Genomic DNA, 25,087 nt, shown 5'->3' with positions numbered 1-25,087 from the left:
GGGGGGAGGGCGGCAATGGGGGGAGGGTTGGGAGGGGGACACCCATAAGGAAGGGGAGGGGGGAGGGGGATGTTTGCCCGGAAACCGGGAAAGGGAATAACACTTGAAATGTATATAAGAAATACTCAAGTTAATAAAAAAAAAAATAGCTATTGTTAGTATTCCCTCCCCATCTAGACACCCCAACACTCACACTGATTTGTCTCCACACTGATCACTTATACCTTCCAGCCCAACTTCTCTCTCTGGCCCCATTATGTCTTTGGACTTCTGCAGTTCCTCCAAACTGGCCTATGTACTTCCAGCCTCTCTCCCTGGAGCTGGAGGATGATCTTTGCATGCTATGCTTGACTATGTGCTTCTGCTGTCAAAGGTACTTCAGTATCCCAGGATAAAGTCCACATTCCTGGCAGTTATAGACCAGGACCCCCAACTTCCCAAGAAGCTCTCTGCTCTCTGCACTAGTACCCAACCATTCAGCTAATCCTGACTTCCTCTCTTCTAAAACTATCTGTCTTAATCATTTGCAGTCCTCCAACAAAATAATGCTGGCATCGTCTTGTAGATTAGATCTAGAGTGTCTTCTAAGTGCTCACTTAGTCAAGGCTTGGTCTCCACCATAGCACTACTGGGATGCAGTGGAAGTTTTGGACGATGAGGCATGGTAGGAGGAATTCATGTTATTTCAGGTGTGCTTCTAAAGAGAGACTGAAGAATCCCAGCAGTCTCCTCCTCCCCTTTCTCCTCTGTGCTTCCTAGACATGAGGCAACAGTTTGCATCACCTACCATGCTCCTACCATGATATATGTCCTTGCCAAAGAATCTAAAGCCAACAGGGTCAATAAATCATTGCCCGAAACTTCCAAAACCATGAGACAAGGTAAGCCTTTCCTCGATGTTTCCCAGTCCCATGTGTCCTTCAAGGTTGGCTCTCAGAGTCCTCCCTACTGCACACGCTGTCCCATCCATGCCACAGGTACTTTGGCTGTCACACAACTGTTTCTACTCTTCTTCTTGGATGTATGAACTTGATAAGGTCAGGCCATGGAGCCTTCCCATCTCTACCCCAGTGTTTGGTCCAGTGCCCATCAAACAAGGGGCTTTGATAATATATGAAATGAGAAAAACTGAGACAGAAGGCCACTGGGGTCTCTAGGAGATGAACTTAATGCTACTGTGTCCTCATCACAGTCCTGGGCATGGAAATGGTGAAGAACAAGCATCACAGGCAATGCCGGCTGGGCATGGCGGTACCTGTCTGTCGCCTCAGTGCTCACAGGGCAGAGGTAGAAATACTGCTGTGAGTAGGAAGACAGCCTTGTCTACGTAGTCTTTCCCTCAATACAATACACAGAGAAATGACAGTGTTATGAAGATGAAAAGAATGGTGTAAAATACAAACCGGGCAACAGTGAGAGATGACAACTTCAGAGGATGCAGGCCTCTACTGAAGGGGCTGAGCTAAGAGTGGCAATGATGGACTGGGAAGTAGAGTGAGATACTGATGAGCCTGGTGGCAGTCAGGCCCAGGCAGTGAGGCTGACACAGGCAATGCAGGCAGGACACACACCATCCACTGGCTGGGCCTGTCAGCTTGCCTGTATCCTGCCTGTACACATTTCAATGAATACAACACAGTCTTACAGCAATGACCTTCACTATGCTGGAAAGGAGCACACTTAGGGATGCTATGATCTAATGTTCAAAGATGAGCACTGCCTTTGCAGCCATCTCACCCTGATTCACTTCTATTCCCCTAAAGCGTGTGTGGACAACTCTGTGCAGGTGGGAAGCTCTTACCTGAGCTCATGCTTCTGCATCTATGGCTCCCTCTCTGAAGACACATCACCCTCTGCCCCGCTGCTGGCGCTGCGGTCTTCTTTTCGGGGTGTATTTCGTTCTTTGCTTGACTCAGAAGGCCCTTTGGCCCTGGTCTTCTCTTTTCTCTGCTGCTGTTTCTCCAGTTTTGACAGCTGATTAAAAAAAAAAAGAAAGAAAGAAAATAGTTGAAAGTTGTGAAGATGTGACCAAGTAGCGAAAGCAACAAAATGTCTGAGGTGGAAACCACACGCAAAGCCTCTGCCTGGCGCCTGGTCTATCACAATGGCTCACAGATCCAACTATGCACAACACTGACCAAACAGCACCTGAATCCTTAACACAGAATTGCTACCTGTGATGCCACTCTAACTCTTCCTCACCCAGTATGTGGGATGTGAGGACAGCCATGCAACAGGCTCCCTCGGGCTCAGAAGACTCCCTTAAATGGCAAAGGCTTTTTAGCTTCTTACTATCTTCTTTGGTGATGCTGTAGCTTTTCTCACATTGTCTTCCCACTTAGTGTGTTTTAAAGAGTGTTCAAAGCATTCCACTGTTTGCAGAAGTTACCAGAGAAGACAGTGAAATAAACTACACTGAGCATTGTCTCAGTTACATTCATTCCTGAGCCTAAAGCCTGACTCACCCAAGCTATGTGCTCCTACTATGCTAATGGTAGTCCCAGATGGGCCACCAGCCGCTGGAGCATCCAGCTAGAGGGGAGGGGGTTGGCAGCGCATGCTCTGAAGTGACCCAATTCTTCCTTCCATATCTCCCCAACAGTTTCAAAGTAACCACAGACGAGACAGTCAGAAGAAACTTAGGTCATCTCACACTGAGCCACAGTCCAGCCACTCCGAGAAGGCCTGCTGAGAATACTAGCCAACTGTTGGTTCACGAGATTTTCTTGGACCAAGAAAGGCATCTGCACCAAAGCCTGAGAGACAGCAACACCCAGCTCCATCTGCTTCCCAGACCAAGGCATTTTCTCCATCACATGGAAAGAAAATCAGTGAAGGGCTAGCCTCTCCCAGCTGGCCTCTGCCCCATGTCCACAGACACAATCACTTCACATAGCCTTCCAGAGCACTGCTTGTTTTGTAGACAAACTTTGAACTCAACCTTTTATTGATGAATAATCAATAGCTTTCAATTTGGTCCAAGAAGTCAAATGTATTAATGATTGGCTGACAGTATTATCTTTCCTAATTTCCATTACCCTGAAAAGCTATAGCGAATACCCAGGCTGGTCAGTGTGATAATTAGATGTGTGTTGAATTGTATCATTGATCAGAGACTTCCCAGGCAAGTTCTCTTACAAGATTCCACCCCTGAGACCTTATAAGAGCCAGAGGTGGTGGATAACTACAAGGAGATTATCTTTTCCAGGCACGATAGGCCCGCTGGATATATGAAGTACACGACTGACAGTATGCACAAGACCCGTGTCAGCTCAGGCCAGGTAAACCCCAGCATGGAGCAGTGGGAGGGGCCCACAGAGTCTCATCTCTTGCTGAGGAGCTACTGGCCATCGATAGCTTCTAAAAGAAGAAGAGTCTGTTTCTGTTCTTGTTTTTAAGAGTGTAACCCCCTAGTAGGTCAACCACTCTCCAGGGCAGACCCACACCCAATAGTATTTGAGTAAACAAACTGGATCTATCAATGGTTCAGTGTTTGTTTGTTTGTTTGTGCAAAAACAAAGTTTCAGAGACAGCACTACACAGCATGATGAACTCACACACTGCACACAGTGATGAGCTCACACAATGCTCAAACTACACTGAGATGAATTTACTTACTACATACTTTGGTACATCCAGGCAGAGGGGTGGGAGGACAGACTCTAGCTCCAGGGCACTGGCTATCTTGAGGGGAGAAGGAAAAATGTGGAGTGAATGCACACAGGCCGCAACTCTAACTGTCATCTTTCACTTCTTGGTCCTGACTAGGGCCAGCTATGAGCTTTTTGCAAAGGATACTTGAACCACAGACAGAAAGATGTTCATGGCAGGGTGTATGTCAGCACAGAGCTTCACGCATTGACTCAGTGAAAGGTAAAAGCCACTGTGTTATAATCAGTGTAGCTGACTTCATGCTGACAGAAGCTCATTGTCCAGCAACGGTCTGGCAACAAACAGCTCACACTCCAGCCCTTAAAGTAGTAATGGTCAAAAGAAAAGTAATATTTTAGCATTTTTTAAACACTGGGAATCTAGGAAATGACAACACGAACTTTTGTTTCAATTTCTCTGCAGCATTATTTATTAGGAACAAATATTTCCTTTATACATTCTGCCACGAATGAGGAAGGGTTTCTACCTATGAATGCTTTTTATTTCTCTCTTGGCATTGAAAACCTTTCTTTTTTGAAACCATGAGTATAGAGAGTCTTTCTGTCTTATTCTTTTTAAAATCATCTTGGCTCGCAAATACACACAGTGGTATAGAAGTGTATACTAAAAATGGCTAAGATGGCAAATTATATGTGTATTTTGCTAAAACTTTAAAGTAGTTTCAGGGGCTATATAAATGGCTCAGGTGTTTCGGGCACGTATTGCTCGTACAGAGGACCCTGCTCCATTCCCAGCACCCACACGGAAGCTCCAGTCCCAGAGGCCCAAGCCCCTCCTCTGGCCTCTCTGGGTACCAGCCACACAGAGCTACCTTTAGACAAAACACCCATACCCATAAAATAATGTTTAGTTAAAAATAATTTTGATATGCCAAAAGGTGGTGACTCGGGCCTTTAATCTCAGAACTCAGAAGGCAGAGGCAGGTGGATCTCTGAGTTCAAGGCCAGCCTGGTCTACAGAGTGAGTTTCAGGATAGCCAGGGCAACACAGAGACACCCTCTCTCAAAAAAACAAACAAACAAAAAACCCAACAACAAATAAATAATAATAATACCAATGACAACAATAATTTTGGTTAATATAAGTTGACAATGCATGCTGAATTCTTCCATTTCTTCTATTTTCTATATTTCTGGTTCATAAAAAATTTGGGAGTCAGTGTTCTACAGTGCACTGTGCCAAGCTGCTTTTTGGTGTAAACTTACTTTTGCATGCATGAGGTAAAGGGAGGTACCCAGATAAACACATACACAAGTGGACAATCACAGATGAGATCTAAGACAGGTGTTGAAAATATAATATTTTTTCAGAAAGTAAGAGGCCCTTTCAGTTGTTTGTCTGTCTTAGAGGTAACATAAAGGAAATGTGAATATTACAGGTGCCACATCTCACTGGAGGCCTATTCTGCTGCTCCTGACACCAGGTCCCAACACAGGGGATGATGGGACATGATCCCAGGCAACAGGGGCTTTTCAGGGGCATCACAGCTTCAAGCAGCATCCACAGGATGCCACAGCCTTGTCCCACGGTACACACATGTGGAGATGGGGGTTTGAACTTCACCTTAACCCTGACCCCTCCCCCCACCATGAGCCAAGCTTATAAATGAGATGTGATAATTCTTTAAGCAATAGGCTCGGCCATGGTTCTGCCAGCCATGCAATGCTGATTCTCTTACATTACTTATCTTAAAATAACCCAATCCCACATGGCACCAGGCCACCAAATAAAGTTCTCTGTGAGAACACTGTGAACCAAATTAATAAATTTAAGCCTTTTCTCGGAAAACGGGGCCCAATGCATCCAGGAGGTGGAATTTATATCTCAGGGCAAAGAAGCAGATGGACTACTTTCCATTCTTTCTTCCCCTCTTCACCTCCCTCCCCACCCTCCTTTCTTCTTTCAAGCAGCTAGATCTTCCTTTTTCTCTTTTTTTCCTCCTCACTACCCTCCCCTCCATTCCCTTCCCTCCTAGGAACTAATAAAAAAGGAAGAGAAAGAAAATCATGGCATTCATTGTACATGGGCTCGTATGGAAAGACTATCTTTCAAATTAACATTAGATTCATGTCTCAGAGAAAAAGCACTGTGGGTCTGAGAACACGGCAGCCACGGGTGCTGATGCTGAGGGCTTCTGTGAACACAGCAGCCACGGGTGCTGATGCCGAGGGCTTCTGTGAACACAGCAGCCACGGGTGCTGATGCCGAGGGCTTCTGTGAACACAGCAGCCACGGGTGCTGATGCCGAGGGCTTCTGTGAACACAGCAGCCACGGGTGCTGATGCCGAGGGCTTCTGTGAACACAGCAGCCATGGGTGCTGATGCCGAGGGCTTCTGTGAACACAGCAGCCATGGGTGCTGATGCTGAGGGCTTCTGTGAACATGGCAGCCATGGGTGCTGATGCTGAGGGCGTCTGGAGCTTTTTCCCTTTTTCTTGTTAAGTTTAATGCACTGGTAAGAATGTTCACACTATAAGTAGACCTTGTCCCAGGTCTGGCTTTTGAGTCTTAGAGTCAAACCGGACATTCCAATGGCAGCTCTGGACAAAAAGACCCCTCTGGGGATCTAAATAAAGGATTTTCTTTTTGTTAATACTTCTAAGTTCTAATGGCATACTCTTAAGAATAAACTATCTGAACATAGGTTTTGCAGTGCTCTGCAGCCAAGCATGCAAAGAGAAACACCCTGAAGGATCAAACGGGTATATAAGGAGCACAGAACTAAATATAAAGGACACAGTGGGAACTGGGCTATCATGCAGAGAGCAAGCTACCCAAGAGTGTCCACATTTTTATACATATATCTGAACACGTATAATACTATTACCTACTGCGATGCCACTGTGCTCATCCACCATAAGATTTGCTAGCTCTTCAGGTACCAAAACAATTAATTTGTCCCCATTGTCATGAACAATCTATGGAAAAGTCAATGTCACCACTACAGCTAGTCACCTCCTAGCCCCTCCTTCCTTCCCTCCTTAGTGCACAAGTAGATCCTTGCTTCAAAGAGAATAATGCCTGACCATATGTCATATGTTCTGTGACCCATAGGAGCTGCAGGAATATCAAAGAAAGGTTTCTCTCACTAATGCATGTGTATGAGATGACTTTGACCACATCACAACTCTTGGGATGAAGAAGGGCTTTGGGGTACAGAAGCCTCTGGAGAGTGCTAGCAGGGTTCCCCTGTTAGGGATAGCATTCATGTTGCTCACCATTAGAAACTACTGAGATTTGGGACACTTGCAGCTGAGGGCAAGCTTCTCATAAAACACCAGCAAGGCTATGAGCTTTCTTTCAGTTTGGCAGCACGTGAACAACTGAGACGGGCCAGGCCTGAGGCCTCTAGGCATGAAACCCCTACTTTCTGTCCAGGGAATCATGTAACCTCTCTCCCTCAACATATTAACTTCATGTGACAGACATTCCCTGAGCATAGGCTCATTCCATGCTCTAGTCAGGTGCCAGGGTCACTGCACAAAGTGTAGCACAGCACTTGCCTCTTTGAAGCTTACTCTTCACCAGAAAATTGGTTGGTAACCCCAGTTACCTGCCAGAAGCCAGCCTCTGTTCTAAACAGTTGAGATGTGTGTATGCTGGGTTCATCATAAGCCCACCTAAGTGCAAAGGTCCTGGGACTTCCCCAGACCCTTCCCATGTGCCCAGAACATCTGTCTCACTGTTAGGCCTGCAATGGTACACAGCATAGGGCAGTGGGGGCATGAGTAGAAAATTGCATGAAAGAAGACAGAAGCCAAAGGAGTAGAGAGTCAACCAGAGGCCCGGTGAGTTCCAGGGAAGGTGAGGCAAGCCAGCAAAGGAGACGAGAGAGGGACAGGTTTGGGCTATGCTGCCCCTCAAGCCATAATTGCAGCATCTTCCAGGCATGGAGGGTGTGAAAAGTGCTGGTGGATTCATCCCAAAGCCCTAATCAGGGCAAATGGTAAAGTGGCAGGTGCAGGGGACATCAAGACAAAGTGGTACCTGGGTGCCCTATTCATTAAAACACTAATAGTAGGGACATGGGTAGTGCTCTGTGGCACATACAAAGTGCCACACAGACCTTCTGAAACATGCACGAACAGGCAATTTTGTTTGGAAGAGCAGACGGGGCAACTGCCTTGGAGGGAAGGGAGGCTCAGGCTCCCAGTTCTCAGCAGAGTGGTTAGAGAGCTTTTCACCGACAGTGCATGATGAGGAAGAGCAGAACTCAGCCAGCTGCAGGGATGAGACTGGCACTGTACAGATGAGGGATAGCTATCTCTGACGATGGTAGCAGTTCACTGGCAAGAGGAAGACAGAGCTAAGCAGGCCTTCAGTGCCCACTCCTCCACCATAAATGACATAAGGACACAGGATTGTTATCACTATCCTGTACGTACACACACACACACACACACACACACACACACACACACACACACACACATTACTCGGGCATCTTTGAGACTGATCTCTTCATGCTGAGGACATATAGTGCCATGATGACAGAAACTATGAAGTGAAAGGCAACTCCTGCGTCTGTGGCACTAATAATCAGAGCCCTGGAGTCTGGTGCTTCACGTTCAGTCAGACCCTCCAACCTTGAAGGTTCTACTACCTCTAGAGAATCAGTTACAGTCTCCTAACCTGCAGCAATTATACCATACAAGGATTTAAAGGGTTCAAGTGGAGCCAGCAGGAAGGGTTGGAGATGTTGTCCCCCTATCCCACTTACCTCCCTGGGCACGCCATAACCCACCAAACTAAAGCACTACATTCAGCTTTGTGGGGATTCCCAAAAACTGGCTTCTTTTTGGCTTCTTTCAGAGCAAAGGAGGAACTCAATAACACTTGATGGAAGGGCCACAGTTAGAGTGAGATGGTAAGGGTACCTCACACTCACTTTCTTTTCTTTTCTTTTCTTTTTTTATTAACTTGAGTATTTCTTATTTATATTTCGATTGTTATTCCCTTTCCCGGTTTCCAGGCCAACATCCCCCTAACCCCTTCCCCCCCTCATTTATGGGTGTTCCCCTCCCCATCCTCCCCCCATTGCCATCCTCCCCCCAACAAAAACGTTCACTGGGGGCTCAGTCTTTCACACTCACTTTCAACACGACTAGGGACAACGATGGAAAATCACAGCAGCTAGAGATGAGCTATGTTTTATTATTTTTAAGATAAGTCAAAAAACAAAAGACAAAAAAGGTCTGGTCATATCTTTTCTCTTATTGGGATCTATAAGTTAACAAAAAAGAGAGCCTGCACCCTCAAAAGACCAGATACATGTAAGGTGAAAATTCTACTTCAGGCCTCTAAACTCTATCCTCACACTGAGGAAACAAATGACCCCTTTAGATCCCAACAGCCAACTGTTCCCCTTTGGGATTCTGAGAACTCGAGAGCAGGCAATATTACTCCTAGATTGTTTCTGAGCACAATGAGGTCAGTCCACAAAGAGAGAGCTTGCCCAAAGCCACGTCCAGGCCAGTCAGGTTGGGCAGGAGCCAGGTCTCAGGAATGCCAACCAAGCGTCCAGTTGACCTGACTTTTCTTTAGAGCAAATGTTCACCGATGCTAGGGTTTACTGAGACTGCCGGGGCTTAGAACATTCCCACTCTTGCTAGGGTAATGTGAGGTACAGTCCGGTCTTTGAGTTATTTTAATGCCAGTTATTTCATGCCAGACTGTTCTTTCCTGCATATGAGCAAAATCTAATTAGAGGGGGAAGAAAATAACAAAAGAAAAACTTAAACCCCATGAAGTCAGTTTTGTGGTTTTTATAGACTCTGGTGTAGATGGGAAAGTTCTGTTCCAACCAACCCCTTACAGAGATTCCAAGAATGTCTTGTAGTGCAAATCATACAGCTCGAATGCCCCCTGCAATTACCTTTAAAGTACTACAAGGCATTACTCCTCCAGGTTGCTTGCCCACACCTGTGACTCAGCTTATGTCAATGCTGGCAGTCACAGGATGTGCAAGAAGGACATGCCCAGCCAGGTCTCCTGAGACAGGTACCAGTTAAAGGCAATCAAATGCTCAACACAATCAGCCTTACTCACCTCAATAGCGTCAGAATTTTCTCTCCACAACGCCATCTGTCCCAAGTGCCCATGAACAAAGAATGCTAGTGAACAAACCATGACTTTTTCAAGTTGTCTCAGCTACACACGATCCTTCTCACCCTGGAGACAAGCAGGTACTGTCCTTATTTGTTTATTGAATATTTAACTATCCCAATGAAATATATAAGAAAAGCAAATCACAGGCTAAAGTTAAGTCAGTTAGGAACTTTGGTGTCTAATTAACTAAACTTTACTCTGCTTCGGTTTGTTCTGTTAAACCCTAGACTTCTAGAAGGTACCTTTCTTGAACATGGTATTTCCCCTGCCATATACGTATAGAAGGAGCACTTCTACCAGTGCCATGCAGGTACACGAGGCACAAACAATGCTGGGATAGCACGGGCAGAGTCCACTGTCCTCTGAGATAGTGTACGATGTCCGAGGGAATAGACTGATGAGGGAATGACAGGACCCTGCACTCAAGGGCTATTGCAATTGGTAGCTTCGAGGTAAGGCGGGGGATTGCTGTCCTAGGAGAAGGCCACTGGTATGTTTCCAGTGCTCCAGGGGATAGCACCATCCACACATGGGCAGCACTATGTGCGATGAAGAGAAGAGGTGGCAACACCTATAAAGTGAAGTTAGGAGAGGAAACTTGTTAGGGGACGCGGAGGAACCGGAAGGAGAAATGGAGAATGGAGGCATGATCATAGTCCATTGTATAATCTCAAAGAATAAAAAATAAAAAGGAACCTGCACTCAAACTCTAGCCCAGTTAGCCCGCCAGCTAGGAGGCGATCTCACACATATTCATTTCCCCTTTCAGAACAGAGGCATCTCTTGAACAGTAAGGAAACCTTTCCTCTTTGACTTATCTCATCCCATCACTCACAGTCCAGGAGACAAAGGGTGGGAAGAGGAAAGAAGGGCAGGAGGTTCTGCTCAGGAAATGACCAGCAGAACAGAAAAGATGCACTTCTATATCTACCAGGCACTGACGAGATCTGTGGAAACATATTCCCATGCATAACCTGTAATTGACTAAGCCATTTTTTAAGAAGGCAATTCGAATTTATAGCCGAACAATTTGTTTTTATCAAACTGCAGCTTGATATAATTTTATCTTATGTGATAATTCGGAAGGCATTTTTTAAAATATTCTTATGTAATGGAAAACCTGACAGAACATTTAAGGAGATGTTTCCATACACACTAGAGTCTGCCATTGTGTCAACTGTCCTGTTCTGTTATTTTTAAATCAACTAGCTGCTTAATAAAAACATTACGAAGCAAAGAGCACACATGGTACCTAATTTTCATACATTATTAACTCTGCTTGAGGTTTCTGTGGAAATTTTTTTTTAGAAATCAAGTAAAAAGGCATCTGTCCCCATCTGAAATCGTGCGAGCTAATTTTATTTTCTAATTCCCTGTTGTTTCAGCGTGCAAAGCTGAGAGGGTGTGGCGACTTCCTCCTCTTCTTTGCTTAGCTAAGTCCCCTGGGTTAGGCCTCGGCTTCACATGCTATCGCTGGATCCACTCCAGTCTTCCCATCTCAGCGGCCACTTGTTTTAGACCATAGTGGGATGTGGAAAGGTCAGTCAGCCCTGGGTTCTAAGTAGCAAATGCTGTCAGAGTCCCCATGTCCCAGCCCAGAGGCCAACTGCCACTCCTGTGACCAGCTACCCTTCAAACTTATGGCTGCTCAGTTCCAGTACCTGCCCCTCTTTGATGAGGATGCCTTCTGGTCAGCCACAGAGGGTCAGGCCATAACATTCTTAAGAAGACCAACTCTGAGGTGTAATCTGCTGGCTTCTCTGGTATGTACCTTCTCAGGTTCCCCTCCTCCTGGCTTCCTTTCTACTCCTCACATGCTTCCTGAGGCAACTTCCTAAATATGACCTACCTGGCCCTAAAGACTTTCACTCTGGGGAACCTCACCACAGGTATTGTTCTATAATATACCACATCTTAATGTGCTCATTCATTCATTAGGTATAACCAGTTTGTCAGCTGGCCATCTATCAACCAGAATCCAACACTTCTAAACAGGTCTCAACACAGGAGAACCATGTAGATATTTAAGTCCACTGCCTTTTTTCTTACAAGGCACTGGAAAAGGCTACAAACTGAAGGGATTATTGAATGATTTCAGGTATGACCCTGTGACAATTTTACCATACATGCAACTTCTCTGCAAATCAGTTATCCACATAAATGGCAAACTGAACACACTAGTAGTGGTGACTTTATTACCCTGTATCTATTCCCCCACCCTACCAGAAACAAGGTGTTGATGGCATTTCCCACCTGCTAGTGTTGAAGCCGCCTTCCCCCCATACCTGTGGCTTGGGGTTTTCTGTCAGTGAGAGATGATCATAAAATTCCAAGAGCTCTGAGATAGAAATAGCCACTTCCTCTCCATGTATGGATGAGGGCAGGCAGAAACTACCTCCATTCACTGTTCAATCCTTCTAAGACACAGACAGATGAACACAAAATAATATAAACAACTATATAATAATAAACAGCTACAGTCAGTGTGTACTTTTGACTTGAGTCAATATCTATGGTCTACTTAATGCATTCCTGGTTAAAAACCATGAGCACCAGTTAAGTTTCCAGAGACACGTGAACAGTTCCAGCATGCTTTTCCAATGCATAATTGGTAACAGAAAACTCTTCATAGGCATTTTAAGCAAATAATGTTCTTTAAGTGATTCAGAATGTTTCTTTAATTGCAACAATCTTAAGGAAAAGGGGGGGTTCTCTGTCCCACTTGGTCTATATGTTGGACAAATGCCAAGAGAACAGATCTGGAACAATGAAGAACTCTTACACAGAATAACTATAAACAGAAGGGGGAAGATATGGGATCCAGAAAGGTAGTGAGCATGAGGAAGTTGAGGACAAGGGCAGACAAGGTGAGCCCTCAACAGTCAAAGGCCTAACTACAGGGAGCTGGAGAGGGATACAGAATGTCAGCTCCCATGGGGATGGGCAATCTGAGAGAAGGCCAGGGCCTCAGAGAGGGTCAAGACAAACACCTTCAACAGGACTGCAAGAAAAAAAGAAAGTAAATATATCTGGAAATGTCAAAGGCTTAAAACCACAGGGGGCAGGCAGCCTGGCTTGTAGTGGCTTCTGGTCTCCCAGCCAGTGTGGAATATGCTGACTGCCTCTGCAAAAAAAAAAAAGACACAGGACCCAGTCCTCCTCTGGAATAGCCTGAAAACATGTCAAAATTCAGAAAATCAAAAACAGTAAAGGGCTGATAGTGTAGAATAAAAGGAAAGTTCTGGAAGAAATACCCTGAAATATGGAAAGATTGCGGCTTGGGAAGGGACAGGGAGGAACCAGCAGAGGTTATTTTTCACTAAACATCTACAGATATTGTGTTGTTTTAATTGTGCGCATAATTAGTAAACACTTGAAAACTGATTTAATGCAGAAAATACATAAGGCAGATACAGACCAAAATAAAAAATAAAAAAGCCAAGCACTATGGAAAACAACAACCGTACCTGAGGAATACCAGTTGTAAGTCTAAGGGAAGACACTAAATAAAAAGAGCAGAAACGAGGACACGGGAAGTCCACGTGTCTGAAGGATGGGAGTGGTAGGGAGAGGAATCTAGGCAGATGCAGAAAAAGCATTAAGTAGTGACAGTGACAAAGGCCCTCCTGTGGCTCAAGTACACGCAGAAGAAGCTAACAGAGACGCAGTGAAGGGAGTCTCTCCCCTTTCACACCAGCTGCAGCCACCAGGCACATCCTGGTAAACCCCTGACCAACTGTGTGTTGAAGAGATGACGGAACGACTGCGATGGGCAGACAAGGGGCTAATGAAGGTGAGGATGGAACCAACCAAGCACCACGACCATGTCTCCAGGGTCTCCACAGAGAGGGCCATGACCCACACGCTCTGCCACCTGTGAGGATGCCAAAGCCTGCAAGCACTCAGCTATTATGCCCACCTCTGCACTTAAAATGCAAAAGAATAAATTACTCAGAAAAGAATCCCAGCCTCGAAGAAAAATTATGCTAAGTAACGTAACCAGCAAAATGAGTTCTGCAAATTATAAAACTAATTCTTAAATGAGAAAATATATAATTCAAACGAAAACACAAGCTTCTCTGAACCTAAAAATCCAGTTTCAAAGCAATGTTTAAAATATGGGAAAATTCACATGCCTAATAAGCTCCTCCAGACAAAAAAATAGTTCAAGTTCACTAGCAACTAATGACGCCAAGAGAAATAGCTATAACTTATGATTCATCAAGCTGACAAGAGCTAGCAATTATACCCTTGAGCCTTTGTGAGGGTTTGAGTAACAGATCCTTCATGCTGGTGATAGGATTGTAAAACTAGAGAAGAGTCTGGCAACGGACTTCAAAGCCCTAAGAACATCTAAGCAAACATCTATGTGAGCATATGCATGTCTAAGCACATGTACACGTAATTACATATGCATGCCTAGGCATGTGTACATTGAAGCATATGCACAACTAAGTATACCAACATATATATATATATATATATATATATATATATATATATATATATATATAAGCATACATCTATACACATGCACATCAAGACATCGCAACACATATCCCTTAGGATTTATCTTGTGGAAACATCTGACTACTAAGTGCAAAAACACACTTAAGAGCCTGTTCACTGTATTTTCCTATTTTATAAGTGATCTAAACATCTAGTAAAGGGGATATTCTTTTACAAATTATGAGGTATTCTGTACCCAGACATATACCATTTGAGGTGTTGCTATGGACAACAGTGGTTAGATAATCAAAATGAGGCCTCTCATCTCTTCACCTTTTTTTTTTAAAGGTATATTTTTGGAAACAGTATAAAATCATTGTGAACAACTCCCTGGTGGGGGAAGGTGTGGAAACTTGAGTACACACAGCACAGCCCAGACCTGAGAGCACAGAGCTGAGGACAGAGGACGAGAGCAGCAGTAGGGAACAGGGTGCCTAATCAGAGAAACAGCACAACCTTGCTAGGACACTCTTTCTGTGCTCCAGGGGTCACTCTAAGACAGAAGAGGGACACAGGATACTAAAAGGCAGAGCAGGTGATCATGGAAGGTGGGTGACGGAAGGAAGAAGTAGGAGCCCTGATAAAGACGATACCCTAGCTGTTAGATGGAGAAAAGGCCTCAGCTGCACTTGACAGTCACACCGTTTATGCACATAAGTTGGGCAGTAAGAACGCATGGATGAGGCCATGTCAGCAGCGCTTTTGCCCAACAGCTCAAGCAACCCAGTCTGCCTCCCTGCAGGTAACTTGAGAGAACTCTACATCCATCACCATCCTCAAGCTTCCAGACAAAACAACACGCTGTTCAGAAGTATGTGATCCACTTTGCACATATTCTTGTATGGCCAACTCTGAACGCCCCCACGTCATTCAGACCCTGTTTGGTCCTACAGACATCTCTACAGAAACCAGAGGTGTAGGAGCCAAAATCTCCAGCAAGCTAATGTTGGCGCTGACCAGCCACTTCTCAAAGTAAATGTTAATAGAATACCACAGGCCTCTCACGAATTCCTCTACTATGGGAGAACACATATTCATGAAGGCATCAGCCATGGTTTTGGTAGAAACAGAAGCTGCCAATTCCTGTGCCAAGATATTGCCACAACTGGAGTGATGGGAGGCTGTTAGGAAGAATCATCTCCTGAGAAGAAATCTGCCTGTGATAGAATTAGAGAAGAAATGTAATGTTCAAAGCCTCTGTGCTTGATTCTCCAGTCTTAAAACACTGGCTTTGCTAGACACACCCAGGAGAGGATGCAGGCGCTTTCCTAACATACCAGCACTGTCATAGCTGCTGAGCGTTCTCAGAACCCCAAGACACCTGACCAGGGTAGCCACATCACCTTGGTTACACTGTTTCTCTCAACGTAACAGCCTCCCACATCCAGACACGTGTGAAGAAGCAGGGATATTAAAGAACTCTTGGAAGTGGGGCGGGTCTGAGTGCCTATCAGCCAACAACACCCTTGAGCTCTGTCTACCCAGACCTACAGGCAGATTCTCAGTGAGGCTGTAAACAGGGGCTTTGGAGCAGGACTGATAATGGGAAAGAAACTAAGTCCCTCTCTCCAGCTAGATCTTGGGGCTACTGTTGAGGTGTCTATTACTGTGACAAAACACCATGACCAAAAAGAAAGTTGGGAGGAAAGGTTTATTTGGCTTATACTTCCAAATTGATGTTCACCGCAGATGGAAGTCAGGACAAGAATTCAAGCAGGGCTGGAACTTGGAGGCAGAGGCAATGGGCAGGTGTTTCTTACTGGCTTCCTTACCATGACTTGCTCAGGCTGCTTTCTTATAGACCCCAGGACACCAACCCAGGGATGACAGACACCACCCACCTTGGGTTGGGCCTTCCCCACTGATCACTAATTGAGAAAATGCCTCATGGCTGGTTCTCATGCATGCATTTTCTCAACCGAGGTTCCTTCTTCTCTGATGACACGAACTTGTATCAAGTTGACACAAAACCAGCCAGTACACCTTGTGACTGCCTTCCATCTCCCCACACTCCCATGGATCCTTAGATTAGTCACTTCTCTCAGCTCTCCATAAAATACCTGACAAAGAAAATGGAAGGAAGGGAAGGGAAAGGGGGACGGGAAGGGGAGGGGAGGAGAGGGGAGAGGGGAGGGAAGGGAAGGGAAAAGGGAAGAGAAAGGGGGAAGAGGAGGGGGAAGGGGGAAGGGGAGGGGGAAAGTGAGAGGAGGAGAGGAGAGGGCAGAGGAGAGAGGGGAGGGGAGGAAGGAAGAAAGGGAGGGAGGGAAGAGAGGAAGGGAAGGAAGGGAAGGAAAGGAAGGAGGGAAGGTAGGCAGGTTTGCTTTGGCTCACAGTTTCAGCATTTAATCCAGCATGACAGGAGGTGCAATGGCAGGAGAAGGAGGCAGCTGGTCACACTGTGTCCAGTCAGAAAGTAGAGGGACAAATGTTGATGCTCAGCAAACTCTTCGTCTGCACTATGGCCCTTACTGTGTGTGGCCCAAGGACTAGAGCCATATGCATTTTCTAAATCTAGAAAACCCCTCTTGGATATGCCTATAGATTTTACTTCAAGATGATTCTAGGCCCTGTCAAGCTGACAGTCAATGTAAACTGTCATAGTCCTTTCTCACACACTCTGACAGCCTGTATCTTTACTCCACTCTGATTTCCTATACCCCACCCCACAAGGAGGCCTGCCAACTCCTTCTCTGTCCCATCCCAGGGACAGAGAATTCTCTGAATTCACAGGCAGAAACCATATCACCCTCTACCCTTTCACTGACTCCACAGGACTCCTTGCCCCTGGTCTCTGGCTTGGGTCTTATTGTCTCCTCAATGACACTATTTCAGTCAAGGTCCATCTTACCACACGGCTCTTATAGTCCCTCCATCCAGCGCTGTCTGCACACATAAGTTACTGGGTTCTGGTCTCCTCACACTCACTCCATCTCTCCTCAGCTCCTGGCCTCCTTCCCTGGCTAGCTATATTGCCCGTGAGAAACTCCCTGGACTGGCCATTTTCAGGAAGTGAAACTCTACCAACCCTTAGGAAATGGATCCCATGGGGGTAGGATTCTTCATTGTTCTCTGTCTCTGTCTCTGCCCTCCCCCACCTCCCCCCGTGTGTGTGTGTGTGTGTGTGTGTGTGTGTGTGTGTGTGTGTGTGTGTGTGTGTGTGTGTTTTCTTTTTTCTTTTTTTTTTTCGGAGCCGGGGACCGAACCCAGGGCCTTGCGCTTGCTAGGCAAGCGCTCTACCACTGAGCTAAATCCCCAACTCCATGTGTGTGTTTGTTTGGTTTTTTGTTTTTTTAAGATTTATTTATTTTGTTTATGAGTATACTGTAGTTGTCTTCAGACACACCAGAAGAGGGCATCAGATCCCCATTACAGATGGTTGTGAGCCACCATGTGGTTGCTGGGACTTGAACTCAGGACCTCTGGAAGAGCAGTCAGTGCTCTTAACCGTTGAGCCATCTCTCCAGCCCAGTGTGTGTGTTTTATAGTTGGATTCTGCATAAGATTTTAGCCAAAACCCAAGATTCCACACCTGAATAGTTTCACAGAAACATCTGCTTCTTTCAAATCTGCCCTTGTATTCAACCCTGTAGAGATGCAGTCAGAATGCCAACCCCCAGTGTACTGTAGATGTCACCACCTAATAGCATAATTCACAACAACCAAAAAGGGGAAATAACACAAGTGTCCACTGGCGGATGGATGATAAATGAAGTATGGTCTATCCACACAATGGAATATTGTTTGGAAATAAAAACTACCAAATCACTGACTCATGATACAACATGGATGGGCACTAAAAACACTCTGAGCTAAAGAAACCAGTCACAAAAGGCCACATAATGTATAATTCCACTCATATGAAATCAGCAGAATGGGGCATCTAAAGAGAGAAAGGGGGTTACCCATTGCTTACAGCTGAGGATGGGGGAAGGAGGAGTTGAAGACAGGTTTGTTTTGTGGTGACAGGGTACTGTAATGACTACACAGCTCTGCAGACTGTAGGCCAGTGAGCTATACCTTCCAGTGGGAGAACTATATCTCAACAAAGTTGCTTTCAAAATGGTGTCACTTCTCATTTAGAACCTTGGACCAAGCCAGACTCCTCAGAATCACAGAGTATTTTTCATGATCTGGCCCCAAATACCTTACCAGATTCCCTTGCCAAGTTCTTTCACCCTATTTCATATGCTGGAATTCCATACTCTGACCCTCCCAACCATGTGGTGGTCCTCCTTTCTAACTGGGAACCCATCACTGAAACCTTGGCCTCATATCCCAGTCCCGTCTCAGAGCTGGGCTTCCTCCTGGGATCACTGCAGTCACACCACAGTCTGATGTACAACTCTGAAGCTTACAGTTATGACTCTTGGTGTCCCCTCACAGACTGAACAGGCTCCCAGGCACAGTGGTTGAGTCCTGGGTTATATATACTATCTGATCACAATGTGCCTATAAAAGTAACACCATTCCTGCTCAAACCTCTGGATCTCATGGCCCAGCATGGGGTACACATTCCTCACAGGCGCCCAAACAGCCAGAGTCCAGGCTTTTGAATACAAAGGTACTCTTCAGCCTTCTCAGGGAAAGATGAAGTCAGCCCCTGTGGTAGTTTCTTTTGGACCCCTGAAAATAATTAACATCGTAGGACACTTTGTCCTCAACTCTCTTGCTCTGGACAATGAGCAAAAGACAACATATGGCGCAGATTAGCACAAGATGGAAGGGACAATGTAGCAGGCATTTGCCCCTAGAAAGCAGAAAGGCAGGGTGCATGTTAGGCTACGCCTCATTGGCCAAAGGATTGACTCTTCCTGCTGAGTCTGACTTCACGACTAGGAGAATTCCCCTCGGAGATTCCCTCAGAAACATCCTGAGAGTTTCAGACTCTTCATATCTATCACAAGGCAAAGAAATTTTTGTGACAATGGCTGACATTCACACTGATGAGCAACTGGCCAAATTATATGGAGAACCTGGTAAAAAGAAACCCTTCACTGAAACCAAGCACCCCCTCCACTTGGCTAAATTTATGATGTGATATTACATGTGCGATGTGAGTCTGTGATGAGAATTAATGTCAGTATAGGGCTCAGAGGTCAACAAATAAATTACTTGATTCTCTGTCACTAAATCAAGATCAGTACCATTTCTGGACAAATAGATGAAGAAAGAGCTTGACAAAGCATGAAAAGAAAATGGCTCTGCTGTCACTACGAAGGTCAGGCCATCAAGATAAATGTTTAAATTTCAGGTTCAATCAGTTATACACAGAAAAGCCAGATGCCTTCCCACTCCGCATCTATAAATTCTAATACTCCCCAGGAACCTATGGGGACCTTGAACAAGAGAGCCTGCAGACTGCCTACCATCTCTTCACGAAGTAACCTCCTCTCCCACTGCAAAACAATCCAGACAGAAAGAGTCACAAACCCAAAGTGCCAGTTGTCTAGAACTGATCACTGTGCTATCTTCCTTGAAAGACCAGGACAAGTGAGAAGAGGGAGACGCCCAGTGCTGCTGTGTATCTCCCTCTGACCACCCAGAAAGGACTCTTTGAATTCTAAGGGACAAAATGTCACAGGCCGAGATATAGGAAAGAAGAAATGCTGCTTTCACAACTTTGTCAGCACAATTAGAATGAAGTCAATGGAAATCTGGATAGAGTCAGAGGATACTGACAATGTCCCACATAGAGATATCGGTCAACTGTAAAAAGTTGGGCTCTATGGGTGAGCCAAGCCAGAGAGCATCTTGAAGAGATGACCAAAGTGAAACTGTAATGGCATCTTACAGAACAAGAGTCCTTAAAAGTGGCCCCTCCTGGGTCTCCCAATTAAGGTCTGGCTTGCTCTTGCTGGGGACGGCAACAGTCAATGGATTCCTTGGAAGCCTTATATAGGGATAATTTGAACTAAAACATTTTCGAATGTTTAAATTCAGACTAGGGAATTACTCCTGCTTTTGCTGGGGTTGGTGGAGTTGGGGTATCTGAAGACGGATGAAAGAATATGGAACAGTGTTCATGCAGGCTCTGGATCACATGCTATGTCGACATGACATATCCACTGTTGCTGAGTCGGGATATTCACACATTACACGGCATTTTTCTACAAACTCAAGATTGTCCAATGCAATCCTCACCTCTGCATTATTATAAAACAAAAGGCTAAATTCAAAACAAAATCTAATATCACTCAGATGAGACAATTCATAAAATAAAAGCCAAACCAACTAGTATTATGGTAACACTGAAATCTTCAGCCAAGGAACTTAAGACAGTTGACAAAAGACACATCATCTCTTTCTCAAAACATAAAAAAATGCAAAAATCTAGTTAAAACAGGTTTTGCATTCTTTGCTCCAACCTCTGTTTCTTTTCTGATGACTATGGCCTGCATTGCTGCTGAAATGGGTTTCCTACCATAAACTTGATGTTTCACTCCTCCATAAAAACCAGTCTTTGTACATGTCTCTGGCAACTAGGTCCGAGGGCAGGCAAGAAGGAAGTGGTGGGTGTCCAGGCTCCTTAAAGAAAAAGAGCATTGCATGCCAAATGCCAGTCATTTCTAAAAGACACACCGCACATTCTCCACGAATACTCAAATCTGCAGGCCTCCTGGGCAGGAGGACTGTGCTCCCTTCCTGCTAAGTGTGACCCTCACATCTGTTGGGTGGAACCTTCTGAACAAAGTCAGGAAGCTTAAAGCTGGACAGCTGAGATGCCTCTGGCCAGGAATGACGTGTGCACTGGCAACGAGAGCTGCACTCATCTGCAAGGCCTTGCTGCCTTTCTCTTGTACTTCTTCTCAAGAGTAGAGAAGGATTGGCAAAATTCTAGGTGATTCCTGGACCTGGTTTACTATCAACCAAAAGTTTCACTAGGTGTTAAGAAGCCAGGCAGCCATACGGCTGGCCAGCTGTTTCTCTGCCTTAGGCTTCCTTTTGCCATATGCTTGTGTGGCTTGCTTCTAGTTGTCTTCTCATCATCAACACAAGCTGCCAGGATCACGTGGGGGCTCTGAACCCTGAAGGCCTGGTGTTCAGGTCTGTTAGCTATTGTAACATGTGCCAACAAGGAGTACACCTGACTGCCAGCGCACCCCCGTGCAATCAGTTCCCGTCATGCCTGATGCTGCCAGTCTGTTTGTGGGCTTCTTAATTATAATCAAGAGCTCTTACAAAAATGAAAAAATTCGAAAAGCTCATATTCAGGCAAAGTTGACCACTACTATTACTTGGAACGGAGGTCTGGCATGCTTAATTCCTTAAAGTGTAGACATTGTGCTCCATTGTTGATACATGGTGAGAGATCTATGTGCTATCACCAACTCTCTCTTCACTGTAACACCCAACACATCACCCCCTGACCAGGCCTTCACAGGATCATAGTCAACCATCAGGTGGTCACTCTGCAGTCTGCCTGCCACATACTGACTGAACTAAAAGACCAGAGGAGATAGATAATTAGACAACAGACCTGAAAGGGAATTAGCAAGGGATTCTGAGAAAGTCTTTAAGAGGGACTTGAGATGGGGACATTTTCTTTCTGCCTTTGGACACTGATGTCTGCCTTCAAACAATACTTGCAAATGTGGCAGTTATACCAGAACTGTGAAAGAAGCCAACACACTTAGAAGTAAGCCAGGATCAGGATGGCCTCTGGAATATGATCATGGCCTGAAACAGCTCTAGTCCACAAATTAAACCAAGTCCCTAGAAATACCCCAGCTTTTGTAACTGCCTTACATGGGCGAAGTAGGCGAGGCTGCTTGTCTCAATCTGTCACTAGCAAGCAGCAGGCTGTAACGCACAGGGGCACCAAAGCAGCTACACGGTGGCTCTCCTGCAGGAGGCCCAGCACCTCCTCTCTCCCCAACTCCATTTAGATGCTGGCCATGTCTGGAGATGTTTTGGGTATCACACAATAGGCAAGGACTACTGGCAGCTAGTGAGAAAGTCAGGGATTATACTGAAACATCCTATAATACACAGGGCAGCCTTCTACAGCAGAGGTCATGTGAACCACCATGGCAACGGTGTGAGGTACAGACACCTTTGTCTAACATGATGTGACTCCCTTCACAAGGTAGCCACAAAGCACTGAGTTAATAACTAACTTTTCTATGTTGATTTATTTGTTGTTGTCTTTAAAGATATATGTTATTTTTTTCAGGTTCAAAAAAATAAAACAGCATTTTCAGAGTTCAAGGAAACCTAGCATATTCATTGGGAGCATGCTCGGAATCTGCTCTGTCTGGATAATGGTTTGCGTTACACCAACCTGCCACTATACTGGAGACAGGTCATTCCCTAAAAGTACCTGTAACCTCAGAAAGTCTACCTGCCTAGATGATGCCTTATTCTTCTCAATGGTGAAGCTTCCTGAGTGTGCCCAGAATGAACTAGCAGAGACCCCATTAGTACAGCTGAACCATTCGCCTGAGTCCTAAAACTGATGCAAATGAAGAGTGAGTCAGGAAGAAGTGCATTTTACCTAAGTCAGATGAACCCAATATGGAGCTTAAATCTCCGCCAACCAGATATAAGCTCAAAAGAAGCTGTCTAATAGGGTACGCCTTCTTAATAAACATAGTATCTTTCCCATCTCACCTCCATGACTGCCATAGACCCCTTTACTTAAAACACAAGAGGCTTGATTCTGTGCTGTGCTCCATGCCATCTCTGTTTGCCAGTTGCCTGCCCGCTAGTCTCTGGCCAAGTGGTCCACGCACGTTGAGGTTCCAGGCAACACAAGTGATTGGGTGGGCAGAGTGGGTGCCGCAGCACACACTGGAGCTTCCAAACTCATGACGGTGCTGAGGAAAGGGGTCTAGGGAGACAAGCACAGGAGATGAAGCCTAAACCCAGGCAACAAGTGCATGTAAAGACTAAGGAAATGAATGTTTCTGAGTTTGAAACGTTCCTTATGAAGAACCAGAACAGGCTTGATGGCGTCTCCAGTTAACTTAACACATGGGTTGGAAAAATAACGCCAGGATCCTCGTGGAGCCCAGTGAGTATTCTGAGTCTGTTGTAGGCGGTCACCTGAAAAGGCTGGCGCTCCTCAGCTCCCTTGATTCTCAGGCACGGCAGCCTGTGGCCCTTGCACAGCAGAGGTCAGCAGCTTACTACACGCTCAGCCTAGCCTCCATTGTTTCTCATTTATGTTCCTATCACTGCTTTTAAACATTTTACAGTCCACAGAAGGTTTTAAGAACTAAATTAGGAAGCTATAATTAGCAAACAAACATGGTTTTAAAAGTAAGAGGTGGAAACTTTCCCACAAAAAGACCAGCAAGCCAGATGGTTTTGGGGGCACAGTGTGCCAGGGCTCAAGGAATATTCATGCTATACAGATGTAATCTTCCAAAGAAAAAATACTCCCAACCCATTAATTGTAGGAAGATATTAACTCAGTCAGATAGTATGGGGGAGGGGATGGTAAGATAAACATAGACACAAAAATCCTCAATAAAATTTAACAAATAAATTCTGTCAAAAAATGCCGTATCAAAAAATGCCATATCATAATCACACTTGGCAAAAAATTACAAGGAAAAGTAATATCCTTGGGGCTGGGTGATGACTCAGCAGAGAAGCAGAGTTCAGAGCCTCAGACGTTATATTAATGCCGGGTGAGTATGGTGGTTCACCTGAAGTTCCAGCTCGGAAGGCAGAGGTGCAGATTCCTGAAGAAACATGGTCAGTGAGACTACCCACATCAGGGAACTGGGTTGAACTGAGAAACCTTTCCTCAAGAATAAAGTAGAAAAGAGCATGAGTGGGACCGAGCCTGACCCTCAGCACAGGTGTAACAGTTGTGCAGCCAGCTCTTCATGTGGGACTGGTGCTAGAATTTTTAACCCCAATATGCCCGTACAAAAAACACATAGTCCAGTTATTATAAGCTATGTGCCTAGGTTGGGCAGATCTAGCACTGTACTACGCATTCCTCAGCTATGGGCCCTTTGCTATTTGCAGTTTCTCTGCTCCATCCTGGCTGCCGCCTCTTCCTCCTCCTCCTCTTCTTCCTCCTCCTCTTCTTCCTCCTCCTCTTCTTCCTCCTCCTCTTCTTCCTCCTCCTCTTCTTCCTCCTCCTCCTCTTCCTCTTCCTCCTCTTCCTCTTCCTCCTCCTCTTCTTCCTCCTCCTCTTCCTCCTCCTCCTCCTCCATCCTCAGCAACGTGGGACTTCTAAAATGGGAGCAGGGGCTGTCTCTGACTACACTGCCCACCTTTGAATCCCTTTCCCCTAACTGGGATGCCTTGTCTACTTTCAATAGAAGTAGATGTGCCTAATCTTACTAAGACTGGTTGATATCTATAGGAGACCTCCCCTTTTCTGAGGAAAAGGTAAGGAGGAGTGGGGGCGGGGTGAGAGGGAGGAACTGGGAAGATAGGAGGGAGGGGAAGCTGAGATCAGGATATAAAGTAAATTTTAAAAAAGAAGAAGAATATGATGGAGTTCAGTGGAAGGAGATTCCCTACATCATCCTCAGGCCTCTCACTTATGCAAAGAAGAACAAAAGAAAATTGGTATTCTTAAAAGAGGTAGAAGCAGAAGGATTTTTAAGTGCCAGGCTGTTCTGGACTACTTAATAAGATCATGTTCCAAAAAGAGAGCATATCTAGCATGCACAGCTTTGGTTTCAGTCCCCAACACAACAAACAAACATACAACATGTTCCGTTAACAGGTTAAGAAGGGCAAGGACCATGTGACTGCCTTAAGAAATGAATCAAGATCTACCACATGACAGCACCCTTCAGGGACCACTGCCTCTTGATGCCATGCCAGCCAT

The 25,087-nt window shown here is 45.3% G+C and overlaps 1 protein-coding gene and 1 long non-coding RNA gene across 2 annotated transcripts in view; one reads left to right on the top strand and one right to left on the bottom strand.

The window, feature by feature from the left end:
- Positions 1 to 25,087, bottom strand: part of Dtd1 (D-aminoacyl-tRNA deacylase 1) — a 162,768-nt gene that overhangs the window by 22,898 nt on the left and 114,783 nt on the right. The window contains exon 5 of the mRNA NM_001398981.1: positions 1,802 to 1,974. Within this exon, the coding sequence (NP_001385910.1) occupies positions 1,822 to 1,974 (153 nt within the window). The 3' untranslated portion in view covers positions 1,802 to 1,821. The remainder of the gene's footprint in view (positions 1 to 1,801; positions 1,975 to 25,087) is intronic.
- LOC134486167 (uncharacterized) lies at positions 100 to 3,482 on the top strand. The gene is made up of 2 exons (XR_010064922.1): positions 100 to 881; positions 2,603 to 3,482. It is a non-coding gene; the product is annotated as an uncharacterized LOC134486167 (long non-coding RNA).

The sequence above is a fragment of the Rattus norvegicus genome, chromosome 3 (assembly GCF_036323735.1).
Source record: "Rattus norvegicus strain BN/NHsdMcwi chromosome 3, GRCr8, whole genome shotgun sequence".
In the NCBI taxonomy this organism is placed as follows: Eukaryota; Metazoa; Chordata; class Mammalia; order Rodentia; family Muridae; genus Rattus; species Rattus norvegicus.
This window is presented reverse-complemented; position numbering and strand designations above follow the sequence as displayed.